General features: G+C 36.9%; 1 protein-coding gene across 1 annotated transcript in view; it reads left to right on the top strand.

The window, feature by feature from the left end:
• Positions 1-26,899, top strand: part of Su(P) (prostaglandin E synthase Su(P)) — a 263,963-nt gene that overhangs the window by 89,008 nt on the left and 148,056 nt on the right. Inside the window, exon 2 of the mRNA XM_014350910.2 lies at positions 18,057-18,131. Coding sequence (XP_014206396.2) covers positions 18,057-18,131 — 75 coding nt within the window. The remainder of the gene's footprint in view (positions 1-18,056; positions 18,132-26,899) is intronic.

The raw sequence follows: 26,899 nt of genomic DNA, 5'->3' as shown, positions 1-26,899 counted from the left end.
AATCGCTTTTAAAAAAATACTAGCTTATAGACAGTAAAAAGCCGCATCTTTTTTGTTCACATATTTTTTTATCCGGTTAATACTTTGCGAGAAAAAAAATAAATACCGTACTTTCTGAAAACTCAAATCCAATGGATTTTAAAAACATATATCGCTGTTTCTCAGCCAATTATTATCGAAATCGTTTGAAACTTGGTATGGGATCGGTGAATACCTTAGCGTTGCTGATAAGCTGAATAGAATTCGTTTTACTTGTCATGAATTATAAATATTTACTGACAACGTGGTAGTGCAATAATTTCCAAACTTGTAAACTTTAACGAAAAAAAGTATGCGGGGAAGTTTCAGCTTGACAAAACTTCCAGCGACAAAGTTGTTCCTTAAGACTCGAAGAAGTTTTCCTCAAAGTTTCAACTCGATTATTCAAGAAACAGCTGAGATACAGAACTTTTTGTAACTACGTGCACAGCTGGTAGTAACTGCGCCACGTCGGCTGTGGACCAGCTCCTGCATAAGGTTAGGTCGTCTGCTGCATACTGGTGACAGCTTTTCGCCTGCCGTCGGTCATACGTGCATTGTTTACACTTTATCCATGAGACAGGGGCAGGATATTTATATTGAATTAATATCAAATAGTTTTGTAGTATCACTTTATATTTACACAATTCGAAGTACGTATATACATGTGATGCATATAAAATATTTCTTAAATCAAACTTATACATTTTTCTATTTGGAATCCGTTTATTTCAATAAACATTTTTTTGTCTCTTTTTTAACTACCGCTTTTGATTTTACAGTTTCTTTATTTATAAGTTTTGTCTTAGTCAACTCTTTTTTTATTGTTTCTTTTTTAGTTTTTATCACAGCTTTTCGAAAAAAATTATTGTAAATCTCCTGCCCTTCACTACTTAAATACTGCATCAGCGATTTTACATCTTGTAATTTTTCTTTGCAAAGTCCAACCGCTTCTGCTGGTTTAGTTTTGATTAAATCATCGAATGTTACTTGAGATCCTATCCTATACTCTTTTGATTCACCTGTATAAGCAGTATAAACATTTATACAGCTATTTGGATAGTAAATTATTCTGACATATTTGCTTATTTGTAAATTCTTAGGTATATTCACGTTCTTTGGTAAATAAATTTCAAAATCTTTGACAACTACATCCTTTTCTTTTACAATTATAAATGGAGGGTTTCTCGCCATATGTATAAGTTTAAAGTAATCTTCTTGTGTCTCTATCGTCTCCATTTTTTTTATTTTTTGACCATTTAATCCAAAATTTCTATCACATGAACAGTATGAATGACCACGGACAGGATAAATGTGATGTATTTCAAGTTCCAATTTTTTTGATAATAGAGATAAAAAAGTGAGCATGAGATAATTTTTATTTTGTCCACCACATGAATCCGAAAATAAATATATTTTATCATAACAATCTAAAGCTAGTTCTTTTTGTATTGCATCTAATAGAAAATTACATACAGTGTTAGCCCCTTTTTTTAGATTTCCCTCCATAAACAAATACATATAACTTCTTTTATGACCACCGAATACATTAACATTAAAAATATGTAGCCAAAGTAAACGACGATAAAACTGATCAGACACCGGGATTTTAGGTAACGGCAAGTTTTGGCCAAAATCGAATTCTAAGCATAAAACATTTTTCTCTGTCAAAATTTGTTTTTTTATCTTGTTATAATCGTTTACTCTATCTTTATGCCTTTGCCATTCAATACTATTGTCTTTATTAATTTGATTTTGATAACAAAAATTACACACATCAGTACGTGGTTTTGTGAAAGTAAAATTAAGATTATGATTGAAATACTTAGTGTAAGTAGATTCTTTCATCGGAGGGTTAACATCACCTGTTTTTTTAGTGTAGTATATACAAAATAACTTGTATAAAGTCGTTAAAGTTAAATGGGGATGATCAAAATAATTTAAAGATGATTTTTCACGGCTATAATGCGACTCTGAATGTGGTATAGAAGTACAATGATCATGTATCATATTTTTCATTTCCTCAGTTAAAATAAGGTGATGACTGGTTTTACCTCGATTATCGTTAATTTTTTCGTGATTGTTCAGTTTCTTTTGTAAAGTTGCAAATCTCCCTTTTTTGATACTCAACAACACTATTAAAAAATTTTGACAAACTGTTTGTTGAACAGATGAACAATGAAAACAGTATTCCCAACAAACAGGACAATTTTTATCGGTATTTTTAGGTGAGCTACGATATTTTTTTGTCATCAAACCAGTAAGTAGAACATTTTGAGAAGTATAGTCACCAAGAGACCAAAATGAATCAAAAAAATTCTGCTGATCTATAACTTCAATGTTTAGATAACATTTTTTTGTGCAACAATAATCAACAGGTTGAAATACTTTTTCTGGAATAACTTTTTTTGCTCGTGGCGTATACTCTTTTCCCTATAAAATAATATAAATCTCACGTCAAATTACTGATATCACTATAAACACGATATTCATGAAAGAGTTAACAGAAAAGCTCACTTCATTCCTTGCACGTTTCCTTTTATTAAACTCCCAATCACTTTCGTTTCTTTTTCTTTTTCTACTTCCTTCAGAATACTGATTGCTCGACATTTTTCACTTGTATAATAATCTAAACGTTTCTAGATAGTGAATAGCAATCCTCTTGTAAGCTCAATCGACACATCCAGCCCCTGTCTCATGGATAAAGTGTAAACAATGCACGTATGACCGACGGCAGGCGAAAAGCTGTCACCAGTATGCAGCAGACGACCTAACCTTATGCAGGAGCTGGTCCACAGCCGACGTGGCGCAGTTACTACCAGCTGTGCACGTAGTTACAAAAAGTTCTGTATCTCAGCTGTTTCTTGAATAATCGAGTTGAAACTTTGAGGAAAACTTCTTCGAGTCTTAAGGAACAACTTTGTCGCTGGAAGTTTTGTCAAGCTGAAACTTCCCCGCATACTTTTTTTCGTTAAAGTTTACAAGTTTGGAAATTATTGCACTACCACGTTGTCAGTAAATATTTATAATTCATGACAAGTAAAACGAATTCTATTCAGCTTATCAGCAACGCTAAGGTATTCACCGATCCCATACCAAGTTTCAAACGATTTCGATAATAATTGGCTGAGAAACAGCGATATATGTTTTTAAAATCCATTGGATTTGAGTTTTCAGAAAGTACGGTATTTATTTTTTTTCTCGCAAAGTATTAACCGGATAAAAAAAATATGTGAACAAAAAAGATGCGGCTTTTTACTGTCTAGAAGCTAGTATTTTTTTAAAAGCGATTTAAGGACTTTTGAAAATCGGCCCCTTGGTCGCGAACTTAAATTCCGTTTCGAGCGTCGGGCGAGTTATTCGATCCGGGTCCTCAATTACTGATTGAAATTTCATGGAGGATCACAGTTGATGCTTTTTACATTACACTCTGTCAAACTAATTCGATTTTACGTGGTAGACAGGCTATAATAGCAGATCTGACTTATTCTGTCTCTTGTAAACGATATCTTCAAAAAACGGCAAAACTTAGTTAATGAGTTACTGACTTTGTTCTATTATTTTTCTGAGTCCTCTCTTTTAAAAGTCAGGAATCAATTATGCCGTTCTCTTTCTAATACGCATGTTAAAACAAAGGGGTACAGGTATTGTAAAGGGCTGTATTACAGTTTTAATCTGAGTGACAACTCGGGCTGTGCATCTTAAAGTCGTAGAATATTATTTAAAGGAGACTTTTATAGCTGCCTGTAACAAGTTCGTTTGTAGACGTGGCTTCTGTACATACTTAGTAATCGTGGCACGAATTTCATCGGTGCTGATGCTGAATTGAAACGAATGTTGATAGAACGCAGTAGTAATCCTAATTTTGCCTATGAGTGAGAAAAATCAGGTGACACTTTAATTCTGCTTCTACCCTAAACTTTGGAGGTTTTTAAGAATCAGCTATCAGATCAGCTGAGTATCGTATTAAGCGTGTAATTGGTGAGCAGATTCTGATGGTAGTCAAATTTTCTACTTTATTGTGTTGAATAGAGGCATGCCTCAACTCTTGACCTTTATTGTCCCCAAACGCCGATTTGTCAATTATAACTATAATTTATGTGTAAAAGCTGAATATAAGAGAGAAATGTTTTTATTCCTACATAATCGGCAAAGGGTTAGGGTATAATAATAATATATGATACTCAAAACTCACAAGTAGAAAGTGTAAGTACAACAAAAATATAACTTCTTTAGGTTATCTTTAGATATGTGCACACATCAGCAAAAATGTCCATATAATGCCTTCCAGGAAGTTAAGCAAATTACTTCTTTCAAACACCTTGTAACGTTATACCCGGCTAGTTTAGCACACCCACATCACTAGCCTGAGTACAACACTACGGGTACAGCTGTGCGGCTTCGGCTAAGTTAGGTTCTCTTAGCGCAGACCTTAGAGAAGATCGGTGATTCCTGGTTGAATACTTAGAGTCGAGAAGGTAATATAGGGTCGTCAGTCATCGGGGTTCCCAGCCTTTCCATGAACAACTCCGCTCGTGACGTCTGCCAGTGAATGACTGACTTGGTTTCATAGTGGCTGGCTTTACATTATCTTTAAGTCAACGAATCGTTTCCGGAAATGGTCGTAAACATGTATTTATTGGCAAGGTAGTTCAAAATTAGGTGGCCCTTAAAATAACTAATGAGATTAATAGTTAAGTAGAGAACGGAAATACTTTTAATGACCCTGAAAAGGGCCAGTGGTGAAATTTCCAGTTATCCTTATTATTGTTCGTAATGATGAAGAGCCAGCTGTGGGTAGCTTGACTCATTTCCTTGGAGTCTCTGTATACAATAACCGTACTGGAGGTATGCCGCTGACCAAAGAATATCTCGTTTTCAGGTCGTTCTCTGGATAACCAACTGCTCATCGTTAGTAGGGTAAGTGGGCCTGGAGAATACCTTCTCTGTAGGTATACCGTTAGGACGACCACTAAAAAAGAGGCCGTTGTGGCTGCCAGCACTCTTCAGGGCTGTCTTCCCTGGCTTGCATTTGAAGTAGACATTTCTCTGATGGCACCAGGTTGGATGGTTAAACTGTCACCAAACTCTGAAGTGTTAAAACAGGTTGTATTGCGCTCTATCTAGGCACGTCTCCTGGTATTTTACCGAAGATGTTGACATTCTCCGAACGCCAACTTTTTCATGGAACTCGGTTATCTTGGCGATACAGGGTACAACCGATTTATTTAGCTTGCCCATGAAAGAAGAGTGTCATCGGTAGCTGGGATGCCCAGCTGCACAACTAACGACTCTGTTCTAGATGTCTTGCCGATGAACGACTACGATATTTTATAACTCGATGGGGCATCTTACAACCACTCTTCACTATCTCTGATTGCAGGTGGCTTCAATTTTACGTCAACGCCATCTAGCGGATCCTACTGAACTAAAGCTTAAATCTACCTTATTTTAGCAAAACTTTGAGCTTATTTATCGCTATTGATTCTTAACTTTTTCAAGAAAAAAACTATTCCAAAACCATCTCGGAATCATCAGGAATCAGTATGAAAAATTTTAGCGAAATCGGTTGTTACGTGGGAATTGTGGAGTTTCGGGGTGTAAGGGGATTGAATACACGTGGAAGAAAGTATATGTTCGTTTATTAGAGTCTCAAGGCGAGAGCAGTCGCGTGCGTGGCGTTAGGTTCGGAGGCTGATCGGAGAGAGGGAGTGGGAGAGCTGATAACGCTCTGGCCCGCCGCCGAAAGGTGATCATCATACTCTGTATCCGCTGCTCATGCGCCGTGAGAGGTGAGTCTTGGGCGCGAACTTACACAGGTTCTAGATACTGTACGTCACACGTCCGAGGCCACGCGGTCATCGTCCTCGATGGCCATACTGGTTTGTGTGTGCGAGTATATTTGTGTTATGTTGTCTGTGAATTATTTGTATATACATAATTGTTCTTGTTTGCGCTGCTCTCTTTATATTATTTTTGTATAATTATATTCTTTGTATATTTACTATTTATTTAATTATTCTTAGTATTTTTTTATTTATTTATTTATTTATTTATTTTTTTTTTTTTTCTGTACACGTCTTATGTATAACCTTTTTTATTACATCGTCAGTCTCAATAATCATCGCGGATTGGTTGTTAACTGAGCTGGTAGTCTTCTGCCTTCTGATCCTACCCGCTCGCCCAGTAGCACTTGTACCTCTCGTGCATTAACCATGGCCCTCTGGGTTGACAAGTCTTGTAGTACTGAGTTGGTGTTTCAGCGGTTCCTCTCCCGTACGCCTGTAATCATTCTCAAACCTTTAAGTATTATTGGACCCCCCATTTTAAAAATCCAAAAGATCCGGCTGCCACTCCTAGTGCTATTTCCGTTGCCAACAATGCGTATTCCTTCCAATTTGAGAATTCCTCCTTTGTTTGTACTAACTCGTGTGCCCGTTGGAGTATATCCGCTAGCTTAGTACCTGTTTTTATCCTATCGTCAAGTCCGTGTTCCTGGTTATCGAGTTCCTGTAGTCCGTCTCTTTTTATCACTGCTTTCATTAATTCCAATAACATACCTCCTTTAGTCCCTTTCACCTTTTGTAGTATATCCTTCATGTTAAGACTTGCACTTTCAAGCTTCATTATGCGATTTTCACCTTCCTCTTGTCCTGGATCCAATCTTGTATCCGATGCTTGAGCTATACAGTCCCTTGCTAAGCTGACTACCCCAGAATCCACCACCTTTAGTGTCTTGTGTTCGGTGTGTTCACCCTGTATGTGGACTTTGTCCTTTCTCGTGGTGGTAAAGGCATGTTGGTTTTTAGCATGGAGACGTGTCCAAAATGTGCCCTTTAACTTGGCTAATATTATCGGACATTTTTCTGGTTTCTTCACTGCGATCCCCAATATGATACGTATCTCACAGGGGTGGTCCTCTTCGACTTCTTGTGTTGGCTCCATTTGTGTGCATATTCGTGTTTTTTCTAGTCTTTTACATAGTCTTATCACCTCTTGCGGGATTGGCGTAAATCTTTTCTCACTAACACTGCTCGCTATGTATTCGTATGTTGGTTGCAAATATGCCACTAAATCCGTAGTATTTAAGCCTTTTTGTTCCACTGGCAATGATGATATCCTAAGAAGGTCCAATTTTTCTTTCGTAACCAGTGGTATCCGTATGTAATATATTATTCTGCCGTTAAATGCCATGGTCGTTATTTCTGAGATTTCTCCAATTTCTTCTTCTGTAGTTATATTTTCGCTTACTGGGAACTGTTGATCTGGTCTCAGCTGCTCTGCCAAAATTTTTGCTTCCAAAATCGCTCTCAATGCCGCATCTGGTATATGTGTCGTTCCCCGACTCGCCAAGTATATTATGTCCACCGTTGTTCCAAATTTTGTTAAGAGTTTCTCAGCTAAGTGTTCAAATTCGCCCACCATTTCTGTAACCCTGTCATAATTGCCGAAGTATTCTGCAAAAATTTTTAAACCTTTCTCCGTTATTCCTCCAGCTTTATCTTTAAACGATTTTATATCTTGAAGGTATCTTTCATGGTTTCCATATGTTATGACTCTAATTTGTTCCGTTAAATACTTAGTTGTTTCCATTGCGTTAGTCGGGATCGCCTCTACTAGCTTTTGTATTTTCTCTTTTTCCGCGTCAGTCACACTCCCCCTCAGCGCCTGCACCGTCTTGCTTTGATCATCGATCTTTTGGCCTACTACTGTTCTATATGCCTCTTTTACCCTATCCAAGGCCGTTAGGACTTTTCCTGCCGTGTACTCTACTTGTTCTATACATTCGTGTTCCTTTTTTATCGTCACCCTGCACTTCCATTTTGCTTGCTTTTTCGCGTCTAAAAACGAATTTACCTCCTCGACAACGTCATTCCAATCTACATACCATATCATTTTCCAAGTTGATGCGACTGCTTGGACTGGGCCCAAGCTCTCCACCAATATTCCAGGGTTTCTTTCAATTTCCTCTATCTCTCCAGATTGCTGTGTCACCGGTATGGTTTCAGCCCTGAAACATAAGATTTGTATTTTTTTTGTCCATACCGTTTTGATTGCTGATCTTGTAAGTCGTCCGAAGGCCGCGCTTACGAGAGAAGTATACTATTTTGGTCTTGTTGTTTCTGATATCTCTTTTTTTTTTTTTTTTTTTTTTTTTTGCTTCTTACTCTTATGCGATTTGTTTTTGTTATCCTGCTTTATTCCCCGAGTTCCCTATTATCTAATAATTGGGTTTTTATAAGGCATGCTTTCTTGATTTTGTCCACGTGTGTAATTCTTGTTTCATTGCCACGTTTCAGTTTTATATTGTGGTTTTTGTAATTTATTCCTACGATTTCGTATGGTCCTTCGTAGTGATCCTTATATTTCTTTCTCGGCTCTTTAAGAACATAGACCATTTCCCCTTCCATGAAAAATCTTGTGTTCAATTTTTTGTCATAATAATATTTGGACCTGTACTTCGCTTGAACTTGATTCATGGCTGCTATTGTCCTTAGCCGCGTCATTGTTTTTATTACGTCTTCTACATATTCATCATACGTTTGTTTATTCATTGTTTTCTTGAAGCTAGACGGAATTCTGGCTGGGTAGCCCAGCAATACTTCTTGAGGCGCTATCCCCGTTGCTAAGTATTTTGTCGAATTGTAAGCGCACATGCACATGCCCAAATGATTGTCCCAAAAGTCATTTTCATTTACGTACGCCTTTAAATATTTCGTTAATGTATGATGCATTCGTTCTATTGCGCCGTTACTCTGTGGATCCTTATTGGAGGATTACTTGTTCCCATTTTGTCTATTTTAAATACCCTTACGAACTCTTCCAACAGTTTGTTTTGGAAATGTGCCCCTCTGTCTGACAGCATTTTCTCTGGGGCGCCAAAGTATGCTATTACTCTGTTTAAAAGTGCTTTTGCTGTTTCTAACGCCGTCGCTCTCTTTACTGGTACAAGAATTATATATTTCGTGATCCAGTCCTGAATTGACAAAATGTGACTATTGCCATGAGCCGATGGTTTGTTTATCGGGCCATAAAAATCAATTGATATTTTTTTAAATGGCCTAGCTGGTGTATCTGTTACGACTAGAGCCTGTTTTGTTCTTACTCTCACAAGTTTTTTAGATTGGCATGATTCACAACCTAACACGAACTGACGTACGTCCGGTCGCATATTTCGCCAGTAATAGTCTTTCGCAATTTTGTTGTAAGTCTGGTTCATACCTCTGTGGCCTCCTACTGATGACTCGTGGTATTCTATGAGTACATCAAATCGTTGCTTCACAGGTGGTACTACTAAATTATTCAAGTACAACACTGCCGATATTTTTGTGTTTTCGAAGGTGTTTTTAAATTGCTCTGCGAAATAGTCCCACTGTGATACGCTTAGTATTGCTAGATCTCGTATAATACCTACTGACGTCAACTTGTTAAACAACATAAGCTGTTTTAAAGACGATATGCATTTCTTAATATCCGATTTTAATCCCGCACTGTCAAAGTGCTCTTTCACATATAACTGCATTACTGATACTTTTCTTGCTCTAGATAGGAAGACCTCTCCAACCCTCCTATTTTCTTTATTCATGGCTGTTGGATTTATAGAACCTCTCTAGTGAAGCGCGTCTATGGCTTCTGTGTCCGGTATATTTTCTGTTATTGTACAGAAGGGTAAGTTGTCAATGTATCTAAATGGTTGTTCATTTATTTTCTTAAGCCTTTGGAATGGTGGTATATCCTTATCTTCCTCTGGCCTCCAGGGTGGTTTTTGTACTGGTAGTCGTGTCCGGCAAGCTCTGTACCTATCTAAACCTGGTATACTTATATTGATTTCGCCATCATCTGTGCTTTCGGCATTATCACCTGCCACCATGTTCGCATTAAGTAACTCCTTTCCATTTTCATTATCGCTAACTTCTTTTTCGTGACTTTCATTGTTTACGTCGTCATCTGATATTTTTGGTGTTTCTTGTTCCGCTATGGGGCTATGCTCATCCGGTGGTTTCGGTGGAGGTGGTGGCGGATCGCGCTTCTTTGGTATTCGTTTTTCTTTTGATTCAGAATCTGACTCATCACTCGTCTCGTGATCTGTTTTGTTGTCTTTCTTTGTTTTCTTATTAACTTTACCCTTGATTTTCTGTCTCGTATATGGGAACTTGTTTTCATTCCTTTTCTTCAATGTTGCTCGTCTCGCCCCTCGTACTATCTTACTGTCTTCATCACTTGAATTTTTGTATAATTCATCCATTGATTTATAGCGTTTTTGTCCTTTTTCGCAGAGCGCCTGATAGTGCTCCGGCTCATACCGCATGTGCTTATATTCATCTCCTTTTATTCCTGTGTAGTGATGACACATTGGAGGTCCATCTCCTTTTACGTAGTGCACACATATGTTCTTTTTGAACTCCTGAGAAAAGACAAAAATGCACTCTCCATCCCCAAACTCGTGATCCTTCCTCAGAATTCTCTTAGTGTTTTCCGGGTCAACGCAGTTTTTTATATGTTCAGAATGCAGTAAGATTTTTCTTAGCTGCTTTGCTGTTAAGTCCAGATCGAACAGTACAATAAGACTATAAAACAAGCAATTACCATCGCCCTTTACATCTAATAAATCCCACTCTTTCCATGGCTCTGCACAATTTCCGTCTGATCCACGTTTTTGCTCATTAAATGCATCGTTTGAAATCAATTGGTTGTTTTTGCTTGATTCTTCATCATTCAAATTATCGAACGCCCCAGACGTCTCACCATGATTTAAGGATAGCCTTTCTCCCTGATTATCCCACGAAAGATTTGCTCCTTCGCTGCTGGTCTTGCCTTCACTTTTCTCTTCCTCACTTTTATCTTCCGTACTTACGGTTTCCTCTTTTTTTTTGTTTCGATCACCTTCTTTACTTGAATCCCTGCTGCTATCTTTTACCTCCCATACATCTATTCTGACTCCTAGTTTTCCCTCTACCTCTCTTTCTCTGATGTCGACAAAAACTCTTCTTTTGAGTCTATCTGTCTTTTTTTGTAACATGCTGGTAAGGTCGTTAAGTTTTTTTGGATCCTTTTTTGCAAAATAGTTAGATTCTTTTTGCCTTTTTCGTCGTGGATTTTCTGATTTTTTTTCTCCCCCGGACGTTCGATCCTCCGAAGTGCTACGACTTTTTGAGCTTCTTTCCCTACTGTCGTCTCTCTCTTTCCCATGCTCTGATCCGTTCAAGCCTATTTCAATTTCCTCCAAATTATTGTGTTTAATTTCTGGTCTTTTGTTCCAATTCACTATTATATTTTCTTTAGTCTGTGTGTTTTTTACAGGAGTGACAGAAAAATTCTGTCTAATTCTGTTTAGAGTGTCGAGCTGCCTTTGTCTTTTCTTCCTTTGCTTTTGCCTTGTTTGGTGGTCTATGATGACATAAGGTGTGCTCGTTTTTTGTACCCCTTTTATCCAGCCCTTCTCTTTCTTCATGTGCTCTAATTTATTCTTTAGTGGCCCCTGCGATAAGATTTTCTCTTCAGTTTGTTGTTTTTCCTCAACTTCTTCCGAACACAATTCCACTTCAGTCTTTTTCTTCCTGGGTTTTTTATGTGATGAATCTGAGTCTGATTCCACTACTACCTTCTTTAACTTACCGTCGATCCGTATTTTTGATTTTGCCCTAATTTTGAACATACGCGCTGGTGGGCCATCACTTACTACACCCTCTTCCTTCTCTTGTTCATCTGCCATTTGATACAGTTCTATTCGTGGTAGTTCTGGGTTCTTTTTGCCCTTTTTTACGACTGGATTTCTTGAAAGAGCATCTGGTGCGTTGTTTGAGATACCTGGGCGATAAATTATATCGAAATCGTAACCACGCAACTCTGCCTTTAATCTGTTGAATCGAATGTCGGGTTTTTTGGACGTGTTAAAATGTTTCAACGGCTCGTGATCCGTAACTACCGTGAACTTCCTGCCATACAGGTAAGGTCTAAACTGTTTCTTTGCAAAAACTACTGCTAGAAACTCCTTATCATACGTTGGATATCTAAGTTCACTACCCTTGAGGCACCGTGACGCATATTCACATGGTCTATCCTTACCTATCTCTCCCTGACTAAGGATTGCTCCAATGGCATAATCCGACGCATCTGTTGTAACAATGAACGGTTTACTTAAGTCCGGTGCTGTTAATACAGGTTCCGAACATAGCGCATCCACTAGTTTTTTAAAGGCCTCCTCCTCTTTTTCGCCCCATTTAAACTCTGTATTCTTCTTTGTCATTGTAGAGAGTGGTCGCGCTATCTTTGCATAATCTTTTATGAATGTCCTATAATATCCCGTGAATCCAAGAAACTGCTTGATTTTCCTTGTATTTGACGGTCTTGGATATTCTTTTGCGGCTTCGATCTTCTTCGGGTCCGTCTTTATCTTACCATTTCCAACCACGTGACCAAGGAATTTTGCTTCCTTCTTCAAAAATTGACATTTTTTTGGCTCTATGGTCATGTTTGCTTTTGCCAGTCTTTCTATCAATTTTTTGAAGCGTTTTTCATGTTCTTCGAGAGTTGCTGCGAACACCATGATGTCATCCATGTATACTTCAATTTCTCGCCCGTGTAGATCGGCTAGAGCTAACGTTATCGCCCTCAGGAATGTATTTGGTGACTCTGAGCACCCCATTGGCATACGTTTATATTGATAGTGTCCGTCGGGTCCCGAGAATGCAGTTTTATGCGCGTCCTCTTTTTGAATTTTCATCTGGTGGAATCCACTCTTCAAATCAACTACTGTGATGTACTTAGCGGCCGCTAAGTGCTCCAATATGTCGCTTTAAAAGGGTAGTGGGTAACAGCTTCCAATAGTTATTTCCTTCAGCTGTTTGAAATCTGTGACCAGTCGCCACCTTTTCTCGCCGTTTTGTCCTGGCGGTTTAGGCACTATCCATATATTTGAGTTATATGGGGACGTTGATGGTTCTATTATATCCAAATCCATCAATTTTTGAATTTCTTTCCTGATGTTTTCCTTCACCGCGGGCGGGTATCTATATCTTCTGACCACTACTGGCTTATTTGTTGTAGTCTCTATTTTGTGTTTAATTAAATGAGTTATTTTCAACGGTTCTCCGTTTAACCCAAACACAAACGGGTTCATCGATATTAATTTTCTTACGTGCTGTAACTCTTCTTCGTTACAGCCTTCAGTGTCGATCAGTGTCATAATTTTTTCAATTCTTTCTTCGACACTTTTTATATTACGGTCTTTTTCCGCGTACGTGTCGATTTCTTTATCTCCATCTACGCTTTTATATCTCAATCTGTATTTTTTTTCTATTTCTTTTTCTTCCAATTTGACTTCCTCGAGCATGCCTACAAATGCAGTCTCTTCTTCTCTGGCGCCGTCCCCCACATTGCCAGTTATTTCCATTTTCTTCACTTCTTCGCACCCTATCAGATCCACTTCTGGTACTGTAATTCTCCTTTTTTTGTTTGAAAAATTCACGCATTCCGCATATATTTTACCTTTATTATTAGTGCCGTAAAAGTCTCTAAAATGCACATGTTCTCCCACATCTTGAAGTGGCACAAATCCAACTTGAATCTTTCCAAATTCTTTTTTGACTCTTGCATATATAACCTGCCTGGATCTCGCTGTTATCTTGAAATATTCTGCCGTCTTCAGTGGGGTTTCTACACCACCTAGGCTAAGTGTATTTGTTCTTGCGCTTACCTTGCCATTGTATTTTTTAAACATATCCCATCCAAGGATTCCGTCTACTTCGATCGGAAAATCCTGCGGGACTACATGGAAAGTGCACTTTATACCATGGATCATTGTGTCCACCGTGCCCTTTGTTTCACGTTCTCCATAAGTTACTCCAATTATTTTTATTTTTACATTCTCATCCAATGGCGAATTTTCTTTTATATAATCTTCTTTTAGTATCGAGATCTCAGCACCCGTGTCAGCATAGAAATCTGATCTTTTATTTCAGAAATCTTCACTCTCCAGCGTTACTGTTGGCGGTCTGCGTCCTACTGCTGCATAGTTAATGTACCGTCGTGACTTATTTCTTGTCTTCTTTTCCCATCGATATATTTTTATCTTTTAGATTTTTTTTTTAATTTGGTTCGATTTGTTGACGAGTATTAATTTTGTTTTCGTTTAACTCCTTTCCCCACACCTCCGACTGTATGGGTTTTAATCTTTCTCTCCACTTTTTACATCGTTTACTTTTGGTCCTTTAAAATACGTAGCCACTTTTTCCCGATGCTCGATGTTGGGGGAGTACTTCGAGCATCGTTCTAAAAATTCGGCTTCTGTGTACTAGAGATATCACCCCGTCTAGGTTCAGCCTCCCTTGCGTCTTGTGTCCCGTTTGTGTGTCTAGGCTCATAACGCTCGTTACTTTTCCAATCATAATTATTTTGGCTATCATCCCTGCCACTTTCTCTTTGGCCGTAATTTCTGCCATTCGGCTCATAATATCTATTATTACTATTATTATTGTTGTTATTGTTTTCGCGATAAGCATACCCTCTTTCAAAATCTCTCCCATATCTGCCGCAGTTGTATTTATTCTCTGCCTGAGCCATATTATTATGTCTGTAGTCTCCGGGTCTTCTTCCACTATCATTATATGATCTTCCACCTCTTCTTTCTTCACCCCTATCCTGGTACCTTGTATAGTACGGTGTTCTGGTCTCCTCACCGCGACCTTTCTTCACCAGCAGCCCCTTTTCTATGTCGTGCCACAATGAACGACACTCTTCTGCTTTTTGCCCAATTCGGCCACAATAGTTACACTTGTTTACCTCATCTTCCTTTTTGTTAAATTCTTTTTCCCATCTCTCATATTTATTGCTGTCTACTCGAGGTGATTTCATAGCCATCATATCCTTGACTTTCAATGCCAATGTAATGGCCTTTGTTAGCGTTATGGGCCTATGCATAGAAACTTCGTGGTTGTACGGGGGATTAAGGCCTAATATATATTGGGTCACTACTTCTTTTTGAATATTTTTCTTAAATTCCTGCCTTAACATTTCAGAAACTTCAAGGTTTGCTTCTTGAAGCCCCATAGCCCTGTTGAACAATTTTTGCATGCGATCTGAGTATTCTTCTACAGATTCCCTATCCCTTTGTCGTTCCGACCTAATTTTTGCCATAACTGTCTCTGTGCTACTGATGGCCCCGTACCTTTCCGTAACCTCCTCGAGAAATTCTTCAATAGACTCAAACTGTGTGATTCTATCATTTAAATGTGCTGCCGCTCGACCTTGTAGCCTGCTGGATAGTGTGCCAAAAAATATAGGACGTCTCTGTCGTCCACCTGTCGGCCTATTGCCCTTACTACCCTTGTGAACGCCGACAAATTTATTGGGTCCCCTGTAAATATTGGTATTGTTGGGATTATTGTGCTCAATTCTTTAATTGAGTAATTTATATTCCTTTCATACTCCCGGTGATGCGGCGATCTGTGTGTAGATCCACCTGTTGTTTGCTCCCACCTCTCCTGGTTACTTTTAAAATTTTCGAACTCCCGCATCGGTCTAGCTTTTCTTCTATCTCTATTGTGGAATTCTCTTTCATTTTCTCCCCCCTCCCTTTCTGGCCATCTCTGGGGCAATTCTGTCTCCCTTCTCCAATTGCCAAGCTGATTCCTAGCGGGCCCCATATCTGACTCATCCCCTTCCTCTCCTCTATCATCACTACGCAGGGGCTCTATATATAATTCTGAGGCTTCGTTTTCTTCAATTATTTGCTTAGGGCCCTCTTTTTTTTTATCTCTTAGTACGACCGTCTTCATGCCCTTAAAAATTTTTCCAATTAAGTCTTTTGTTTTTTTGTTCGACTTTTCTAACTCTTTGACCGCCTCGGGATCGTGGCAAAATTGTAACCATAAACTGTCGTCTGTTACGACCTCCGCGTCTGCTAAGCGGTCCACCGCCCCACCGCTCCACCTACAACATTATCAATTTTTCCCGACTGCATTTTGTTTTATTCGCTTGGTTATTTTTTTTGTGTTCCTTTTTTTTTGTTTGGTTGTATTTGTTTGTTATGGGCCAATTTGATAAAACTTATCGCCCAGCAGTAATATTATTTACCCTTTATATAAATTTTATCTACCTGGACAGTATTGTAAGCAGTATGATCCAAAGCATTTCCGTGTCCGTAAACAAAGTGTCCAAAGAAAAATATTGCTACCAGAGGGTGCGTGATGTGATGTAGTTTCGTGTTTTGGCTCTCCCTTGTTTTATTTCCTGACGGTGCCGGCCTCCTGGATGGCTGCTGAGCGCCCACGCTGGTACTTGACACCTGCCCGTTTCTCACGTGTCTCGCCGCGTGTGTCTTCATAACACTGTATTTTTTTTTCTTTTCTTGTTATTATTCACTGTTTCTTCTTTAAATTCTTTTTTTTTTTTATTTCACTTTTCTTTTCACGATAGTTCTTTTTATTTCCACTTACACTGCACTGTGGGTGCTTCCCGACGACGAAAGAAAACCAAAAAAAATTTTCTATTACTTTGTCGTACACAACTCGCCACACGTCGAGCGCCAAAAATTGGGGGTCGGGTTATCTACAACCTCCTGTTACGTGGGAATTGTGGAGTTTCGGGGTGTAAGGGGATTGAATACACGTGGAAGAAAGTATATGTTCGTTTATTAGAGTCTCAAGGCGAGAGCAGTCGCGTGCGTGGCGTTAGGTTCGGAGGCTAATCGGAGAGAGGGAGTGGGAGAGCTGATAACGCTCTGGCCCGCCGCCGAAAGGTGATCATCATACTCTGTATCCGCCGCTCATGCGCCGTGAGAGGTGAGTCTTGGGCGCGAACTTACAAAGGTTCTAGATACTGTACGTCACACGGTTCTGTAGTTTTCACTGTTAGCGATTTTAACAGTTTTAGTGACTTTTCTTTATATATTAGTAAGATGGCTGTTGAACTGAATGTTTAGGTACATTTATTTATGTTAAAGTCGATGTCTAGGTTCACTTCAGGGAGTAAAGTGTGGTCTCGACATCTTTTCTTGTAGGTTAAAACACCTGGATATTATTTTTGATGAGAAAACTCAAATATTTATCCACTTTTGTGTCATAAATCTACATATGATTAGCGTTTTTTAGCACATGACACGCATACCACACCTCAGATGTATACACGATATAGTTTCTGAAAAATGACTATGTGTTATTTCATATGGATTGATAAACTTTTTTTAATAAGCTAATCTTAATGAATAGGAATGAAATTTTCAATTGGATTAATTTAGTATTTGTATCTGAATTACCAAGTACCATCCTGTAAGGTAATCCAACACTACAAAAAATATAGTTTTTGCTTTGAAAATACTAATTTAATAGTTTTGGTTGTTAATGTGGAACACAGTGATATGGTTTACGTTCTCTGGGCAACCTACAATCTTTTCATAATTAAAACGGTCTCAATCAGTATTGTAATGGTTGTAAATTATCGGTGGTGTGTGTCTATTTGTCTGCCTAAATAAATAAAGAGATAATCAGGACTCTTAAGATCTAAAGTATGATTTTTGTATTTTGGTGCTTGAATCACACCCTTGTATTTTGTGTGCCTTGAGTATTACATGTAGTGTATAATTGTTATCTTATTTATTGTCGTAACAACGTGATTCTCTCGTCTGGTTTTCTACCCCATGAAATATTTTCTAAGAGGTTGTGTGATAGGGAGGAAAAATAGAGAACAGACTGCATATTAGCGTTCATGGTACGGATATTTATAAGCGACGAAAGTAGAATATCTGAATATTTCTTCCCCCTATACTATTTGTATAACCATACTTGATCTTATGCAATCTGAAGGTGAAATTCCTTGTTTAAATCGCCTTCTGCGTGTAGGCTTTCAAAGAACCTTGAATCATACTGCCTGCCAATATTTTCATTTGAATATAAGATCTTACAATTTAGATATACTTCTAAATCAATTTGACATTTTGCTAGAATTCAAATTATAATAGTGGTTATATCTTAACAATCATTACAAATATTTCAATAGTACAATAATTTTTTATCGTATTTACTAAAAATGTTTGTTTCCAGATAATTTCGCCGCTGGATACTACAGGATTAAAACTAACATTATTCCAATATCAAACATGCCCTTTTTGCTGCAAGGTAACACTTTAAAATTTAAAGCTATTTTAGTACCGTTTATACTGTTTTGTAAGTTTATACATTTTTTAAAATTTATCTAATTCGTTGCATGCATTACATACAAAATATGACCAAGCGATAGCCCATTGGCTACGGCGCAATTCTCTGTCAGTTAAGGTATTGTTAGTTATATTAGAGGTTACATTAAATCTCTTTCAGATCGACTTGAAACATTTTTCAGAGTTTTGATTTGTAGTTAGTTCCTGAATTGCTACTCTTGCCAGTGGTAATTTTTTAATGGTAGTGGTTTTTAAATCAATACAGATTGACCCTCGAAATCTTTGCCGAGTCAACCTGAGTAGATATGGAAAACTACTTTTGTTGGAGCATGAATATGAACAATATAACGATTAAAAGTAAAATAAGAATAAACTTTAATTAAGGATAATCATATAACTGTATACAGTTAAAAGTACCATTTAAGTGCAGTAAATGATCTACTTTTTACAAAATAAATTTTTATTTTTATAATTTTCTGTTAAAATCGTTTTTGTTAAAATTTTTATTACATCTCTATTACATTGTTGTAACATCTTTTGTTAGAAACCTTTTCATAGTTATTCTAACATGAACAAGAAAATTTTATGTAAATAACTACTTAAATGGCTGATAAGTTTTTCAAAGCTTTAACAATCTTTAATTTACATTTGACAAGTAAAATGTTTTTTTAATTAATCTTTTCTTGTAGAATTTCTTTCACATCTCTTACAAATTAGGTAATACTGCCGTAAATGTGCTACTTTTTCAACATTATTTATAAAGTGTTTTTTAACAATGAATTTTTTTATTAAAAGCTCTATAAAAATACCCTCTCGCATAACGAAGCAGTTATTGCGTAGAAAGCACAAGGAGTTGATTATTATATGGTTATGTTTGTACAAAAAGTACGCAGGAGGTGGTGGAGGGATAAAAAAATTATATGGCCACAGTAGTGGAGCAGTTAAAGGGCCGTGGAGAGGCGATGCGGAAGATTCGTTTAATTTTCATACGGTTATAATGACAGATAAATTGAACGGAGTTTTCCTTAATACATGGGAAAGCTGCTAAAAAGGTTTCTTTATTAAAATCAGAAAGTATAAAAAGCGATAAAATTTGGAATAAATGTAAACAGTATATTACTTACAAGTTTGCAAAAGACTTGGACTTACGAACCAAAAGGGTTACGGCATGAGCCGAAGGTGAGGCATGTGGTAACGAGGTTCGTAAAAAAGCTTTTTCGAATGAGTTTCATACACTATTTTTCCAATCCAACTTCAAGCAGCAAAGGTTTTATTTTGAAGTTAGAAGGCGGAAAAAGTATTTTACTGAAGATTTTGTTGATTATGACGAGAGCCTTATTTTTCTAAAGATTAGTTGAATTCTTAAACTGTAACACGAATCATGTTTAGTATTTAATTTACCGAAACAAAAAAAGTTAGATTATGAAGCAGTTATAAGACAAAGGAAGATGTATTCCGTAAACATCGTTGAATTTAAATTATTCTCAGCTACATGACGAACGAAAAATTGTTTTAAAAAATATATGTGGAAATGATCATGAAATTTATGTAAAAAATAGTAAACAATCAGGAGAAACTTTTTTTTTAAGACATTAATTTTATTACTTTGTATCATCAGAAAATATTTTAATGGCCTAGACTATCATGATGTCAGTACTACATCCAAAGGGAATGATCAGTCATAGAAATTTTCCACTTATCATTGTATTTTTTCGAATTCAGATCTGTACAAAAATTAACGTTGAGTCGATTTCATATTTTGAGATAAGGCTTTGGTAACTCTGAAAAAAGCTTTAGAGACAGTAGACAATACTTGGCATGATCTATGCAATAAATATATACATTTCAGAAACAAATTAAGTATCTTAAGAGAAGATGTTATGTATACAAACAAAGGATCTTTTTTTGCTGGGGGTAGTAAGAGATGAAGGAAGGTGGTGAGTTCAAGGCGTTCTGTTGAAAGCCGTGCCTTAACAACTGTATAGTATAAAAAGATGCCCTTGCAATATTTAAGCGGGGTCGCTATCTACATCCCCTCCAAGAAATAAGAAAAAATTTGCCTGTTGTCTTTTTTGCTTAGATAACACTGGTGTTTATTTGCCATTCGCACACAGATGATTTTTCGTAACCTCTTCAACAACCAGAATAATATGTACTTATTTTCCATGAGTTTTACTGTAGCTTCAAAATTTTTTACCGTACCCACATCAAATTGTCTTTTTGCTAATACTTTGTTGTATTTATTTTTTATTTTGATGAGAGGATCAATTTCTTTAAATATATTGAAATTTAAGATTGATGTGTTTTTTATTAGATTTATTTTTGATTTTTTACCATTTTGGCTTATATTTAAATGTTTGTTTTGACATAACTTAAATTCTTTAATACTATCTAATCCTAGTAATGCTTTATTTCTAAATAATTCGCTTTTTATTATAAAGAATTATAAATTTTTCTTGATGTAAAAAATTTTCATTTCTACCGAGACTATACCATCCGATTTCAAAATCCCAGATAATGTTTTCATATTACCCCCATTTATATTTTTTTCTACGTTAAAACTCTCACAAAAATTATAATTAATTAACGACACATTCGCCCTTGAGTCATAAATCGCAGTAGCTGAGTTATTATTAATGTAGATTTTTATTTTTATTAGTGGGGTCACAATTAGTTTTTTGCCTCTTCAGTAGAAGGGATTAAATTTTCTAGTTTAGTATTATGCGTGGTTTTTATTTTTTTATATATATTTTGTCTAAATTTTGTTCGACATAAATTTTTCGAATGATACCAGTTTAGGTAGCCTATACTTTTACAATACTTGCAAGGTTATTTATCATTTTCCTGCTTTTCGTTTGGCTTGCTTTGTTCTTGTTTACCGTCCTCTACAACTAAATTTTTAAGCTTATTTATCATAGGCTCTATTCTTTCCAAACTAGCCATTAAATTTTTCACTGTTTCTATTTTACCATTGAGTTTTAATCCAACGTAATTTGGAGCAATTACAATCAAATTTATATGAGAATTTATTGTTAAATCAGGATCTGCATTGATTAATAGATTTCGTTTTTTTAGTGCAAATTCAAAGAATGCTCCATGTAAATATTTATACACGTACGCATATTCAATTTCAGACCATGATTTTTGATTAAACGTTTCTATGAAAGAATTATTCCAAAATTCTCATTCGTAAGTTAAAGAATGTGTTTTTAAAAATATCGCGTGCCATTCAAGTGCACTACCTTCTAAAAATAATCTCAAGATTTCAGAGTATTGATTCTCGCGTATATTAAGGCGTGTGCATTCGTCTACAAAAATTTTCAGCCAAGCGTCCGCGTTAAAATTTTTCCTATTAAACTTTTCTACGACCATATTTTTTGCCAGTGAATACGCTTATTTTTCGGGAGAAGAATTTAGTGGTGGGAAGGGTGGTGGGTAGATAATATCTGTGACGACCTCCAAATAATACTCGTTAAAAATAACATTACCTTCCTCGTCCAGATACTCGTCGCTAAGCCCTTCCTTTGTTAGTGTGATAATCACATTTCGAAATTTATTACGTTCTTTGAGACTTTTGGCGACTCCTTTCACCACTGCATGTTCAAAAAGTTTTTTGTGATGATTTATTGTTTGTTGGTTGGCCGGGAGTTCATAGACTTCTTGTTGATCGACTAGTTGTATTGTCTTGACCTTAACCACCGTAGTTTTGGAGGTTGCAGCTTCTAATACAAAGAATCTTGAATCTGAAATTTTGCCTTTAAATCACCCATAATTTGTGTTGATTTATAGGTCCCTAACGTAGAGACTCAATAAAGACAGTGGATTGGAGTAAGGTGTAAAAAACCAACAAATGCTGTTGCAGTGAAATACTGTAATACAAAAATACTTATTATCTAGCTATTTACAACTTATATTACTACTCAGTAGCTTTTACCTTAATCAACACAAATTGTTGGTATTCACTGATAATTTAATAACAATGTGTGTGTACAATAATAGAGCGAGTGCGACTATGGCGTAGCATAATTTATCAGCGACTGGCTCTTCTTGAAGCACGTTGTTCGTAATGCGTACCAGCTCAGCCAGCTACAGCTGTTAGTCGAGACCACCGAGACATTTTAAATTTTGTAAAAAAGAGCAGCTATATTTAAATTGCCTAGGTAAGGGTCACCGTATGCTTTTGCCTAAATGAATAGCCTTATGTTTATTAATGCTTAGTCGCGAGGTTTCGATATCGATCTCGGAAGTTGGCTCGACTATTTTTGCTAAAGCTTCTAGTGAGGTCATAGCAGTATTGTTCTCAGGTTTTGGTTGTAATTTTGCCACTGAATGTCAATTTGTTATGTTGAGCGAGTTGTCTCGTATTCTCCCATCATAGGCTGTAAAGATATTGGATAGTTTGTATTTAGTCGAACTGCATTTAGAAGACGAAAGATACTCGTTGCTGAATTGTATAGACTCGATTTTTGGTGCTGAAATTTATTCTGGAATTCTTCAAGAAAAACTATGGCATAGACGACTTGGTGCTCCTGTAGCTCAGCTCACTGTCTTCGGGTGGGTGTTGACGGGATCGGTTTTGAGTCTTGGTGAACAGTGTAACACGTTAGCCGGCGATTGCGACTAACGTGTGTATTTACTTAAAACTTTACCTTTAATACTTTGATTTATGCTATGTCATGCAACTTTTTTGTTAACGTGGATTAGGAAAGGACTGGTTACCGCCAGTATTGTGCAGCACCGCTTGCATTTCGTACGCTACAGTAAGCCACATGCAGGAGAGAAAGAGCTACCTATGAGACTCTCACCATTTACTATCGATGACAAGGATTCCGTGACGTGTTTGGATGTATATCCAATTCGTCAGGTAACAACAGTCATCGTCTGCTTATTCTGACCACGTTAGTGTTGTTGATAGATAAGAAGCTTTAATATCGAAATTTGGAAAAATTGAGGAGTGCAAGCCAGTTTCGTTGGTTAAAGACAAATACTGTGAGAAATAGTTTCGCGATACGACGGCTCATGAGGGTTCTGGTCATTTTATCATTCGTTTATCTTTTCGTTCTTGTTGTATAATTCTCGTGAGATTTCCTTGGCATGCTTGCTTTGTTCTGAGAAACGTAGATTCAAGTCTAGTAAACTTTAGGCAGCCTATAATAAATTTATGAACGAGAATAAAGACGTAAGTCTCATGATAGTGACGCGTCAAGTTCAAGTTAGACTTTGCTTGTGTTATATGACTCACTATGCCGTTTTTTGAATGACATTACTTGCAATATGAAGGTGGTCTTTAATATTTTGCAGAAGTATTTGAGTGGTTGTTCTCTTAATTAATGATCTTCTACAATCGGGGCCAAAATTTCAAGTTGATATTTCTGCTTTGAGTACTCGTAGGCGTTTTTATAAATTTGTCTTTGCGATGGATGTTGTTAACATGTTTCACCAAACTGTCGTGCATCCTGAGGATCGCAAATGGCAACATACTTTTTGGCGTTCGAACTTGCCGCAATCTATCCAGGACCACCAGCTACTGACTGTTATTTACGGCACAGCTTCGGCTTCATTTTTCGCTATTCTTACGTTGCTTCAATTAGGTGAGGAGCGTGAGTCTTCACACCCTAAGGCAGCTGCTATTCTTTGCTCGATAGTTTGTGCTGATGGTATCTTTTCCGTCGTGGATACTTTATCATAAGCTTTGATTCGACGTAATAAGTTGATTGAATTGTTAGTTGATGCAGGAATGGAGTTGAGTAAGTGGGCTTCGAATTTTCGTGAGTTGCTTGATGGTCTGGAGGAGGTTCATAGTGCTGAGGTTTCGGTTGAGAGTGAGGAGATGGTTTCACCGTTGGGCTTGAAGTGAAATCCTCAAGCGGATAAGTTTTTCTTTGCATTGGATCTTCCTGTGTCATTGGAATGAGTGATAAAAAAGACAGGTACTGTCGGAAATGACACATTTGTACGATCCTCTCGGATTTTTGGCTCCAGTGATCTTGGTTCCATAGATTCTTATGCAAGACCTATGGCTGGAAAAGCTGGAGTGGGATGAGGAATTTACTGATGATCTTAGGTCTCATTAGTTGAATTTTCGTGCTTCGTTGGCGTTTTTGAGTGAGATGAGGATTGCTTGTGAGTCGTTTATGAGTTTCTGTGTCCGATGATTGAAGCCTCCATGGCTTTTGTAATTCGTCTCTGAGAGTATATTAGGCTACAATAGATTGTGTTAGTGCTGATGGTCACTCACTTTTGACTATGTCAAAGTCTTGAGTTGATCCTGTCAAAACACACTCTCCCTTGATTTAAGCTCTGTGATGCTATTCTTCTGGTTTGCTTAGCTAAGTTCGTCATGCGGCATTTGGAGAGTTAGCCCTCGGAGATTGGGTTTTGGTCTCATTCTAGAGTAGTCCTTGATTGACTTAAGGAACACCCTTCTCGTTGGAAGGTTTTCGTGGTGAATAGAGCGAGTGAGATTTTGACAACTCTATCAGTAACTTGGTGTCATGCATTTTCGGCTGAAAATCCTGCTGTTCTTGCTACGTGAGGTGTCACTCCATCTCAGTTGGCTTCTTCGGAGCTTTGGTGGCGTTGTCTGTCCTTGCTTCAAGGTAACATTTCTCTACTTACAGATCTTGAATCGGTAAGCGAGTTGCAGGTTGCTGCTGCCATGGCTGAGTTGAAGGTGGCTGCAGATTCGTGAACTGACACATAATCTTTCGAATGCTCTTTCGATGAGTATGTTGGCTTGGTGGGTTGCTCGAGTGGCGATTTTTCAAATGGTTCAGCGAAGTTATTTTTCTCGTGAAGTAGATGGTCTCCGAAAAAATCGTGTCTTGCCTTCCACCTCATGCTTGTTACGCTTATCACTATTTCTCGATGAGGATGGATTAATGGGGAAAGACATCCAGTAGTTTTGCCAAGTCAAGAACTCTTTGTCCATAAAATGATTAAACACTGTCATCCGGTAACAACGCATGGTGGCGTTTTTCTTACGAGAAGTTACGGAAATAAATTTTGTTGGATAGTTCAAGGGCTTAGGTTGATCTAGGGTATTTATCGTAGGTGTGTAACTTGTACTCATTATGCCACTAGACCTGTAGAACAGAAGATAGCGCCTTTGCCAGCAATTCGATTGCAGACTATTTGACTCTATGCTCTGACTAGTATTGATTTTGCAGGCCCGTTTCCGATACGATTTTCGAAAGGTAGAGGAGCTAGATCTATGAAGGGTTACGTTGTTGCGATTTTTGTTTGTTTGATATTTAAGGTGGTGCATATTGAGGTTGTGTCTGACCTTTCCACGCCAGCCTTCTTTGCATCGATTTACTTCTTGGCGCAGCGTATGCCAAACGGTGTACTCAGATAGTAACACGACTTTCAAGGGTTCTGCTTGACAAATTTTTGCGCGATTTCACAAGAATTCAGTAGAAATGACAAGGGTTATCTCGCTATTGTCTGAGTAGGGTAATTTGAAACTTTTTGCATTCTGGTAAAATGATAATGTACGTGGCGGCTGTCATCAGTAGCCTTTTAAAACCACTCTGAAATTGAGTTATCTTATGTTTCACATTTAATAAAACCATAATTGTGGTGAGCTCCACCTAAATCACTTGAGAATTTTATGATGTATGTACTTGTATGTACATGTGTGATTTAAGTTTCAATATTAAATTTCTTATGCACTTAAAAAAACTTATAAAGCAGCGAGATTTGTTGAAAATACACGATTTAAATAACTTCATAAGTTAATTTAAGGTGTTATTAAGAATAGAAAAATCTAGTCCAGAGTTAGTTTTCAATTTCTAAATCATAATTACGTAAACAATAAACCATGAAGAGACAAAGTATCCTAGTACATGTATTTTTTTAAATATGCAATTACAATAAACTGTACGATAACGGTTTCAATGTTTACTTTCATGTATTGATTTTTTGCAGAGCTTGAAAATTTTATGCAAGTAAAGATTAATGCTTGATCGGAGAAGTAAATTTATCAAACTGCATGCTTAATAATTTTTACATTGGTGATGATGAAATGAATTTTGTTTTTTGGAGGCAGCAAAGAATTTCCTAATTACAATTAATGTTTCAATCAAAAATGTTTTTACATATAATTTTTCATTTCAGTTACTATCACCTTTGATTGGTATAATCATATTACTTTTAATTCTGTATCGTAATAATGCTACGTTAAATTCTCCAAGAGCACATTTCCAAGAATTTTTATTTAATACAAGCTTACAAGGTAAAAACACCTATTATTGGCTGCCAGCCATACTATGGACCACTTGAACGTTAATCATCAAAAACAAAGGATTTAAGTTACTTTTATCCTTTAAAAAATAAGTGGACCTAAGAAGTCTTAGTTTTTAAAATGACAAAATTACTTTTATATTTTAGAAAAGTCGTTTACTATAAAAAAAAAAGCTGAATCTCGTAACGATCAGTTGAGATCATCTGTCAGGTATTGTAAAACAGTAAGTACAATTGCTTTTAACTACTTTCACAAAACTGTAATTTTTTAAATAACAAATGATTTTTTGGTAATGTCATAATAGCATCAAAGATAGGCAAAAGCTTGTTTATTCACGTGATATTCTTAGATTTACAATTAAAAATTTAACTTTTCAAATACAATATTAGTCCAACTTAGGGACAACAATACTTTTTTTTATGTGAAACATCTATAGGTGCGCGTGAGCATGGTGAGTAAACCTGAGTGATGCGTAGTGACCGTAA

Source organism: Copidosoma floridanum, unplaced genomic scaffold, assembly GCF_036245765.1.
Source record: "Copidosoma floridanum isolate Cflo_tuat_1 unplaced genomic scaffold, Cflo_Japanese_pri ptg000006l, whole genome shotgun sequence".
Taxonomy (NCBI): Eukaryota; Metazoa; Arthropoda; class Insecta; order Hymenoptera; family Encyrtidae; genus Copidosoma; species Copidosoma floridanum.
The sequence above is the reverse complement of the archived record's forward strand: the minus strand, read 5'-3'. Positions and strand labels throughout refer to the sequence as shown.